This window comes from Sparus aurata, chromosome 3 (genome assembly GCF_900880675.1).
Source record: "Sparus aurata chromosome 3, fSpaAur1.1, whole genome shotgun sequence".
Classification (NCBI taxonomy): Eukaryota; Metazoa; Chordata; class Actinopteri; order Spariformes; family Sparidae; genus Sparus; species Sparus aurata.
Window position 1 is genome coordinate 3,395,066 of NC_044189.1, and position 11,635 is coordinate 3,406,700.

The window sequence follows — 11,635 nt, forward strand, 5'->3', positions numbered from 1 at the left end:
AAAAATACCTTGAAGGTTTAACAATAATACCCTCAGAAAACCTTTAGGGAACATTCCCTAAAAACATCCAATTTTTCCTTATTTGTAGTTTTGCAGAAACAAATGTCACTAAAAATGTTATGCCAGTCGGGTCGAGTTATTACAATTCATCCTGATGTTGATATCAGTGTTTGAACCAAATTCATAGTAATCCATCCGACACTTTTCAAGACATTTCATAAAAAGCCACAACATGTCAAGCTGCTTCAGACAAAGTCACCACTGTCAGAATTGGATTCATCTTCTTGGGAACACGAGAGTCTGCATAAAACCTCATGGAAAGCAAGAACAGTTCTGTAAAAATCAAACTTACAATCAAACAGTTCAATAACTATTTTCCTCAAATATTCGTCCAATCTTTTTTATGTTTTCACCTCATATTCACCCAAAATGTCTCTTTACTGAGATGGATCTGATGACTAATTGATCATCAGTGGACTCTGTGACTTGTCCGGACAAGACCTGAAAGAATCTAAATGAGTCTGACACACAGATGTGCCTGTTACACATGTTCCCGTAAATCCCTCTAAATGTCAGAGGTTTGGGGCCTCGCCGTAAACACTGTGGGGATAGACGTCAGAGAGCTGCGTTATTTAACCCAACAGGACTGGAAACAGGGCAAACACACCTTCAAAATAAGAGCCCTAACTTAATCAAATGAATTCAAGTAGCTGCTTTCTTACCACTGATAAACATTTGTTTATTCAGGAAGGTATGTTTTCTTTAACGATATCAACATAATTCGAATATGTGTACAGTCTGAATGTTTGTCCAAACACTTCCAACACAAATAAACTAGTAGGAAAAATATATGTTACATTTAAAATAAGAGAGGAAAAGGTCTCCTGCGTTGCGTATGAAACGAATAAAACTACTGTTCAAGCATATTGGTATTCAGATCTCATCACACAAAATTGGCAGTAAAAGCCCATTAAATCTAATTAGACATGTTGTTTTTGATATTATAAGATAAATAAATCAGTTCTGCCCTTGAATATAATTTTGAGGAACCTGAACCTACTCACAACATTTACTTAACTGAATTTCCAAGGATAATATTGTACTCTTACCACAATTCATTTATTTAACTGCTGGAGTTACCTTTAATTTATATCAGTGCTTTATTTGTTGATCATCATTGGCCTTATGATGAAGGCTTTTAACAATCTGACAAGTTGTTGTTGTTGAAATTTCAAAGAATAGATTTCAAAAACCTGCTCCTAATTTAAAAAGCCCTGATTGGTTTCTGGTTTCTGATTTTGCTGCTATGTTCTGAACCATCCAGACCTCTGAGGTCGTCAGGTTCAGGTCTGTTTTCAGTCCCTGGAGTCAAAACTAAACATGGAGGAGCAGCGTTATTTTGTTTTGCACCTCACATCTAGATCAAACTCCCAGAAAACTGCAGGTCCGCTACAACTCTGACCTTGAGGCTGAAGACCTTTCTGTTTGCCTCTGCCTTTCACTGGCTTTGAGCTGCACCATGACTTTTATTCTTTAGTCTTGTCTCTTTTAAACAACTTTTATTTTAGCCTACTTTCCTATTTCTGAACTTGTTTTGATGTTTTGTTTCTTGATGTCTTCCTACATGTTTTTAACATATCTTAAATGCACATTTTAATGTCTTTTAATGTAATTTTCACACGACTGTAAAGCACTTTGAGTCGCCTTGTGCCTGAATTGTGCTGTACAAATAAACTTGCTTTGCCTTCTGAGTGTGCAGACTTTATTTTGAAAGTAGTAACAGGAAGCCCCCTCCTTAATGTGAGCTGCTTCGCCCCAGTTTAGACTTCAGACTTTATAAACAGGCAGAGGAGAGCAGAAGTTGTCATAGACGTTGTTTCCCACTTTCACTGAAATTTTTTTGGTTATCCCACCGCTCAGATGTCGACCACCAACGCAGCCTGTGAGGGGATGTACTCCAAACTCATAGACGACAGTCCATATGATGATCTCAACCACAGGCCAGATGTTGGACCCAGTGGTAAGAACTCAGCATAGAAATGATAACAACCTTCATTAATCTAACAGCTGTGTCATTGATTTTCTCCCAGGATGAGATTGGAGGAGCTTCTTCAGGTCTTTTCTCTCTTATTGATTTGAACCTGAACGCTAACTAAAAAAAACATGATGTAACCATGGCAGCAGTAATGAATATATTTTACTGTATACTAAATTATATATATTATATATTAAGTATTAGTCCTCAGGCAGATTACATGTTTTTAGCACATGAATTTGTAAAATCTCTGAATCAAGAGCAGTAGAAGACTTTCAGGAGTTATGCAATGTGTGAAAGGCCAAAAGGACAGTGTCAGGTCTTAATATGTTCATAAAAAGTGTCTGGTTTGTCTTTTAAAAATGCCTGATGTGTTGATTAAATCTGACAATTGGTTAATGGCAGGAATTCAAACCATTCATCATAACCAAAACTGAGTCAGTCTGCCACTGAATCTCCTGGGAGTCAGTTAATCCTGAACCTGACAGACTGACAACAACCACTCGAGTCAGTGTGGGAACAAATCTCTGTGACGGCTTCAGACCAATTAAAGTCATTTCCTTCACTGCTGCATGTTTAGTTTGATAATTGTAGTGCAGCCACATTTCCCACATCCTAGAACTGCTCCGACATGTTGTTTTTTGTTAACAAGTCTGAACAGAGCAGACGAGATTCCTCCACGGATAAAAGCTTCTGTTTGACAAACACATGATTAATCAGCATGAATGTTTTTCACCTTTTACAGTGGTGACAGGGCTATATTAGGAAGTTTTTGTTTTGTTTTTCAATTATTACACATTTTTTTGGATAGATTATCTACCCTTAGATTGTGTCTGAGTCTTTTTTAAAAGGTAGACCTTGGTAGTCCTCCTGAATATCTGTCTTTTGTGGCTCTGCAGTACACTGTATGTAAACTGCCTCCAGTTGCATTGTGGGTAATGTTGGTACCACATTTTGGAACATGTGGAGTAAGAAAAGGGAATATCTCTGGTTCTGCTGTATCGATTTTGATGAAGTGCTCATGAGTCCAATGGGACTGAATCAAATCAGTAGACTGCTTTTCAAATCTTAGCGTCTTCATTACCCACAATGCAACATGGCCACTGAGTTATGATAAATCTAGTAAACAAGATTTATTTATTTTTTTTTACTTAACAACCTTTCTTTCTTGTGACCTTCAGCTCACCCAGTCTCCCCAGTCAGAGTGATACCCAGGCCGAGTGGACCCGGGATCTACCGCCTCGCCACCATCTGCCTGGCGACACTGTGCGCCATCCTGTTGATCTCCATCATCGCCGTCGCTGCGCAAAGTGAGTACACGGACTGCAAACTGGTCTAAAGAATGCAGAAGTTGTCTGACACATGTTTAGTCTTGTTTGAATTTCAAAATGATTTGTTCAATTTAAAGTCTAAGAAGTATGTTTCATCTTTACGTTCACTCCATTATCACAATATTGACATATTTATTTGTAAAATATATAAAATATACATATATGATTTTAAAAGCTGAACACAAGTTTCATAGTTTGAAGTCTTGTGACTTGTTTGACGTCTGAATAAAAGTTAAGAGTAGAAAATGTGGGATTTCTGAGTTTTTGGGTGAATGAGTCACAGGAGCTGGAAGCTACTGAAAAAAATGACAACTTCAAATAAAAAAATCAAACATTCATCAAAAATATTAACCAAAAATAAAAGCAAAATCTCAAATATAGAATAGAAGAAGCACTAGATTCCAATAGAAAGAGCTCTGTCCGAATTGTGAAGTGTAAAAATGTATATTATTTAATTTGTGCGCTCATTTCTGTAGAGATATTTTGGCTCCAAATTAACATTATACCTGGTGTCAAAGTTGGTGGTGCTCTTGTCGTTTTGAAAGCCCATACAGCCAAAAGTGAAAGTCTGTTTGCTTCAATGCAAAATACAAACAACATTTTCTATGGATCTGGTGTATAAATTATGCGTGTGGAGTGAAAGTTTTGGGATCCAAATCAAGATTCAGAGAAATAATCTCAGATTTGATGTCGCCCACAGGCTGAAAATTTCCCAAAACTGTAGAAGCTATCAAAATGTGCATTTGTGCAAGTGAAGTTCCAACTCATCTGACTTATTGAAACTTTAAATCTAATTTCTATGTTGAGGAATGTTTAGACAACAAGGCTCCAAAGAGGGGTTGGTTTGAGCTCATTTCACAACGACTTCCCATTATATCTTTTGGTAAATTTTTTCCCATGTTTTGCAACCTTTGCAAAAAAAGGTTTGTCAGATCGCTACCAAAAGTTATTCCACACTAATTCTGCATGATTTGATGTATTTTTTTTTGTGAATGTGTAGGAAAAGCTGCCAAAAAGTTACACCGTAATAATACGTATATTGAATAATATATAGTGAACGATGTTCTTTGTACATCAGGCAAACTAAAATACATGTGACTGGTGCACACTGACAATATTAAGGCAGAAGCAGTGAATTTAAAATTGCTGATTGTGCAGAATAAAAGAGGAAGCAGCGGTTTGACCTTTGCCACACTGACGTTTAAGGATTGTTGGCCAATAGTTTTCCATGATCTTAAAGATATTCAGCAGATGTGTGTGTGTGTGTATGGAAACAGTCACACATTCAGGAGGCTGCTTCTGCTTTTGAATAGGTTTGTTAGCCAAAGTAGTGAAAGTGTGCAGTCTGTAAATGTGATAACTAACATTCTCAGCTTTGTGACAATGAATGTATGGATAATTATCACTCCTTAAGAGTTCTAACTATTTTCAGGGGAAAAGTGTAATAGGATTATGCAGTTCAGATGTGTTGTTGTTCAGTTTGTGGTGACAATTAGAGCAAAAAGGGGCATTATTATTATAGACTGCATTTTATAGAAGACTTGCCAACGTTTTATTCTGTCTGGTGTTTCTGTCACAACCTGTTCAAAACAACTTAAACAAAGAGGAAATACATTTGATTAACAGGATTTAGCATTCATATTTATGTCAAGTTTCTGTTTAGTTCAGTTTTACACATTTAGGTGCGCTTCCAGGTCTTGGATTGCCAATGAATGTGGGGAAAATAAGTATGTTGCATTGTGGGTAATGTAGGCTACAGTTTAAAAACAAATGATCGAAATCAATGCAGCAGAACCAAAAATATCACTTTTTTCATTCCACATGTTCTTCTTTCTTTTTTAATACCTGCCACCTACATTACCCACAATGCAGCTAAACCACTGAGCAACATCATTGGCTAAAATACCATTTTACAGGCTCAACCTCGAGGATCTGGACTTTGATACAGCAGCACAATAACCTATTATTACCTGAACAATGCGTATTTTTGGATGCCAATACTATCAATATCATAACACAATAATTCATCACACACATAAAAATGAAAGCACAAGTGACAAAGACACATCAGTGTCGTGTTCAGTCAGATTCTGAAGGTTCCTACTCTTGATATCGTTTTCCCACGGTGTTCTTCAAAAATCCTTTTAAATCACTTCTGCTGTGTCCATTAAGTTATGAGTCCATCCTTCATTTGTTCTGCAGATAAGAACAAATCTCAGGGTGGCGGTGAAGAGACCTCAGAGATTCAGAAGCAGACGCAGGACAAAAATGTGTCGGCTCTGGTCGCCTCCATCAGCAAACTGCAGGAGGAGAAAAAGCAGCTGCAGAAAGAGAAAGACGAGCTGCAGGAGAAACTGGCAGCCAAGAGTGCCACTAAAGGTAGAGTGTGTAGCACTTACTGTCATCCATCTGAATGAAAGATGTAAATACAGACAAGTAAAAGTTTATGCAGACAAGACTGTACTGTTTGCTTTGGTATTTGAATGTCTCTCCGGTTCATCAGCTCCCGAGGTGATCAAACTGACCACAAAGGCGACACCCGCCATCTCCTGCCCCGTGGACTGGTATCTCTTCAACAGCAGCTGCTACTACGTCTCCAGAGTCACCCGGGATTGGGCGGAGAGCAAGTCGTACTGCGAGAGCCAGGGAGGTCACCTGGCCATCATCCTCACGGCCGAGGAGCAGGTACAGTCGATGGCTGCTCAACACATTTTGTGTCAGTTGAAGTTTAATTGAGTGAATCTCCTGCAGAAGGTGTTTTATAAAGTAGAGCCACTTAATCCTTTTCAAAAGGTTTCTACTAATTTATTTATTTTAGAAATTCAGATTTATACACTGAAACGTGCATTTTTTCATACATACCCATTGGTTCCTATTGAAGACATAAATCTTTAAACACAACTTAGAAATATATAGTTTGATTGTTTTTTGGTATTTTCCTGACACTTGGTCCCCGTAGTTTTTATGAAACATTACTCAAACATGGAGAAATAGTGCATTTGTTGGGGACTATTTTCAGTGGCGGATTAATCCATATCTTGGTGCTCTACTTTAATAGTTTTTGAAGCACCAACAGGATAATAAGATAATAATACTAATAATATTGTTTTCACCAGCGTTAATTTTTCCTAAAAATCATAATCATTGAACACAGTTTGGGCTTGCTGTCATCATCATGCTGTCTGCTGATAGGGCTTGGGATGTCAGGCATTGAGATGTCTCTCCTTTGGTATATTAAAACATTTCACTTGTTTCTTGGCAGACATTTGTGTGGGGGCTCCTTCCCAGAGGCCACTGGAACGCCTTCTGGATTGGGATCTCTGACGAGCAAACAGAGGATCACTGGAAATGGGTTGATGGCACCTCGCTGGTCGGAGGGTAAGTATCAGAGTAAAAATAATTACTAAATAATAAATAAAATAAAAAAATAAATAAATAAATACAAATTAAATAATTTCCCAGTCTGGGATCATTAAAGTAATTCTATCTAAAAAGTCTCCCTCTGAAGGACATTTGTGGTCAAAGCTAACTGAAGCTCACGTCATATTAATAGAATTCAAAGACTATTAAAGTTAAAGGTAGAATCAGTAGGATTTGTCCCAGCTGTTCCTGAACGCACCACAAAGACAGTTGATTGTTGAGTCTCATTCCCAGGACGTCAAATAGACACATGTTGGGTTGGTAAAGCGTCCCGAGCAGCAACAAAGAGAGAAAATCAGAAACTTCTGCAGATACGAGACACTAACACGCCTTTTCTCCACATTCCAGTCTCCCTCTCTGTCTGCTTACGTCTTCTTACATCTTTTACGTCTTTGTCTCGTCTCGCTGCGTCTGCCGTGCGTGATGCGCTCTGATAGGTCCACATCAGTCTGGTGATGCTGGGACATAACAATCATCCATAATCCCCTAAAATGCATCAAACTGAAGTAACAAGTCTGTTTTGAAAACGTGAGAAGGAGAAAGTTCATTTATCTGTGTCTTAAATAAAGTTAATGCTGTACCTGAAAAATCTTCTCTACATTCACAAAGTATTTACACTTCATTACTTCCCACCACTACAAGAATGTGGCACACCAGTCAGTGTTTGATATGAAACACATGACCATGTCGCAGAAAGTTGAAACAGGCGTGTGGACGATGTCGAGTTCTGATTTGTGCCTGAACTGTGACTCCTCCGGCTCCAGACTGTCTGTGACACACACACAAACACACACACACTGGGACAAGCACACAAACACTGGGACAAACACACACACACACACAAACACACACACAGAATGACCGTTTTACCTCTGTTGAACATTGACCTCTTGCATACCTGCAGACTTTGGCTGGTGTTCTGGCCTGGCTGCTAAACAGTGACGGTCGTTTGGGCCAAATTAAGCGAGTCAGGTGGACAGAGAGAGGACGCAGACGGCGGAGGGAAAAGGGGGAAGTAGACGAGGCAAATGACTCGAAAGTCATCCGTTATTTTAGGTTGCACAACCCGAAAAAGGAGCTAAAATTCCCAGAGACCAAAAATGCTGTTGTTTTTAATCCACCACCACCATGTTGATGGAAAGTCTGTGAAGTTTTGCAGTCTGTAAAACATTTCTGGAGCTTCAACTCAAGTAGGTGGGGACAAAAAATACAAAACATTACAATAAAATGGCTCTAGAGCCTCTAGAAGTTTAGCTCAGCAGCTTTAAAAAGGGTGTTAAAAAAAACATCTTTTCAAATCAGTTTGGAGCTTCTGGAGAGTTAGATTACGTTGCATCATCTGCTGGGAGATGATTAACTTCAGCTGTCCAGCTGTTTTGCCGTAACGCTGTTTTGTTGTGAAGCTCCAGAAATGTTTTTTGGACTACGAAACTTCACGTGACTTTCCATAAGCATGGAGGAAGAAGAACATGACGACTGACTCTCGTCCCATTCAGTACAGCAACAATGAATGGGGAAGTCACTTAAGAGTTAAAGGCTCTAGACGTTCCAGATGTGAACTAACAGCTGGAGGGAGGTCAGGCTCATGTCCGCCTGCTAACAGCAGCTCTGAGCAGCGTTATGTAAGAGCTGCTGCAGGGCGCCGCTCTGCAGGTGAGCCCGAGCTCTGACCTCTGACCTCTGACCTCTGGTGCATAACAAACGTGTCAGATCCAAAAAGGAAACTGTGCGAAGCTTTAAAACACAAACTTTCTTATTTATCTTCCACGTTCTCTCTGGCTGCTCACAGAGATTCACTGGGTCGACTACAGAAACATGTCACAGTCTGTCACATTACAGTCATTCGTCCTCGTCTTGTTTTCCAGTGTATTTCCCATCTTCTTGCCAACTCGACAGCTTTTCCGATAACCATCTGATTTCTCTTCCTCATTTTGAGAATACTTGCTGATGACTAACCCTGTTAATCATTCCTCTTTTGTCTCCAAACATTCCTCCCCCTTCCTCTTTTCCTGCTGGCATGTTTCTTAATATCCCGGCCCGGCCAGCTCTGCTCAGCTGACTCCGAGTGATTCAAACAAGTTTTTACACCGTCTGCAACTTTCATGTTTATCTCTTGTGTCGAAAGTAGCGGCGTTAGTGTGTATTTGTTGTTTTGGACACTGCCTGCTTAAATTACACAGGATTAAAAAGGATCTCGTAGCAGGAAATATTCATATTTATGTTTTTATTATTGTATGATCACCTGAAACTAAGCTGTTGGTATTCAACAACCTGAGAATGGCTTAAAGATCGATTATCTTTCTTAGAAATTGCTGCAAGACTTAATTCACACACTCTGCTTTCTCCCTCCAAGCTACATTATCTGCTTTCGTTGCTGCGTGTGGAGGAAAGCTTGTTGATTATGTAGACGATCAAAACCCCTCGAGCACCCGAACAACAGCACAACCACCAGGTATACTGACGAGTTGCTTCTCTCTTCTGACCGTAGCTTTTGGGAGGTCGGCGAGCCCAACAACCACATCAACGAGGACTGCGGCTACATCGTGAAAACACGCGTGATGGAGCGAGTGGCCATCCGGAGTTGGTACGACGCCCCCTGCAGCATGAACTGGCGCTATATCTGCGAGAAAGAGGTCGGCCCCGGCACCAGCACCGCCATGCCACACTGAGGAAGTGAAGCAGAGTTAACAAACTGAGGCAGATATTTGTCTCCACATACGCCACCTCATTTTTAAAAAAATCAGATATTGAGGTTCATCTTTTTTGCAGGATGAACATTAGAGACATTTTCCCTGAAATTAATGCGTGGAGTGTTAGATGCATGGACGGTAAATATCACACGGACGGCTAAAAGTGTCTTAAAATTGGTTTAAAGTGCGAAGAGCTGAACACACTGCAGCAGTTACTGTGCTGTTGTCTTTATCAGCTCATCAGACAACTTTAATCCTTTAACACATCTATAATTTCCCTCTAATAGAATAATAAAAATCAGCGTTTAAAGAGGTTATTATGGGACTAACTTACTTAGTTTCAGCTCTTAAAAAAAACTCGATATAACACTTTAAAGTGCATGTAGGACCCCTGTATTATACAGCTTGTAATTCTACATTGATATTCTGTTTAGCGACATATTCGTTTGCACTACAGATAATTCTTTGCAACTAATTTAACGTCAGTGAGTTTAAGACGCGACTCAAGTGTCGACACTGAAGCCTGATTTAAGAAAACACAGTGAAACTCAGGAGGAACTAACAGCTGGTGCAGCTGGATCCTCTTCCCCTCTAATAGAAATGAGTTTAATTCATTCATTCGTTAGTTGTTCCACTTTATGACCTTGGCTGAGTCCCTTTCTGAAGTCTTGGAGGACGACTGTGGAGCTTTAATGACTTCATGTGACTGAATGTGTTTTATAGTCCTGGTCCGACAGTCAAACTGCGTCCAGCCACGTGAATAATATCATATTCTTATGATACTATTAATGTTTTGATTTATTTTTTTCAACATGTTGAACAGGCTTTTTATCAATGAATGGTGTAAGATTGTTATTGATTATACATAATGGGAGTGTGACGATGTTAATTGTGTGTGTGTGTGTGATTATTGTAACGTGTGATCAGTTTGAGTTTGATTCAACATAAATCCAATACTTGATGTCCTGTGAATCTTGTTAATATATAAAGATGATTGTTTTGTATCTCAGTGTGTCGTTCGTCATTTTCTTTACATTTCATGAAAGATTTTTTACTTAAAGTCGCTTTTTATCATTACAAGACAGTATGTAAGTAAGTCACAACACTGGATATTTTTAATGACACCTGGAGAACATTTGCGTCAAACTTTGATGTTTTTTTAGTGCCTGAACCCGAACAGAGTGTGAACAAAGTGTTTGTGTGACAAGAGAGAAATAGAAAATTCAGCCTAAACAAACCTAAACATGCAACATGAAGGAAAGTTTCACCTTTTCTGTGGTTTTGCAGAAACATACTTGAAGTTTTATTCTCCAAAGGCGTGGTTTTGCAATCGCTGTTCACTGTGTGTTTTTTATGGTTTTATTTCTGTGACCTCTTAATGTTCGGCAAAAAAAATTATCCGGACATTATTGAACACCATGTAGATCAGGAGCCGCAACTGGACTCCTTCATCTCTGGAACCCTTGTTGGAGTTTTAACTTTTAGATATTTAACACACTTGTATACATGATTGATTGATTGATTAATTCCTGGTTTAATGAAGTTCACGCAGATCAGTTTATACTGAGTTTCTAAGCCACAAACGGCTCATCAACATGCCAGTAATCAGTTAAATAATTGTTCAGTACGTGTTGTTAAAATGTCAATTTTTCGTCAGTCACTTGATTTGAGTCCATTTCATTTCTTCACAAGTTGCAACGCATTGAATATTCTCAGTCTCAGTGCTTTACACTTGTCATCACCAGTTATTTGTTTCAGAGATATGAATAAACAACTCGTCCTCATGAATCACGACATGATGGTTTGTGTTGCCTCTCGTCCTGTTGTTATTGTTGTTGTTGTTGTTGTCATCGCCCAGCAGGGGGCACTGCTAACACAAGCAACCTGAAGGAGCCTGCAGGACACTTTTAATAACAACAGAGATGAAGAATGACTTTAAAAATGTTCATACGCGCATGAAGAATTTCCTTCTGCTGCATTTTTTTGATGAGAAAGTTTCAGTTTTTCATCCAGAAAAGTAGAAAAGAGACTCCAAGTATTATTTATCACACAAACACAAGCCAAAACTTCCTGATTAACTTCTGATGAACTCGTTTTTTTGTACAGCTGTACAAAAAAAACAAAAGTAACACTGCAGTTTCTCCTAAAATAATATAAAT

General features: G+C 38.9%; 1 protein-coding gene across 1 annotated transcript; it reads left to right on the forward strand.

Annotated features, from left to right (window-relative positions):
• The first annotated feature begins 1,826 nt into the window (after nt 1–1,826).
• On the forward strand, nt 1,827–10,480 carry LOC115577058 (CD209 antigen-like protein C). The gene is made up of 6 exons (XM_030409853.1): nt 1,827–2,020; nt 3,217–3,345; nt 5,569–5,745; nt 5,870–6,051; nt 6,629–6,744; nt 9,275–10,480. The coding sequence occupies exons 1-6, from the start codon at nt 1,921–1,923 to the stop codon at nt 9,453–9,455; spliced, it is 885 nt and encodes a 294-aa protein (XP_030265713.1). The 5' UTR covers nt 1,827–1,920; the 3' UTR covers nt 9,456–10,480.
• Nucleotides 10,481–11,635: the final 1,155 nt, after the last annotated feature.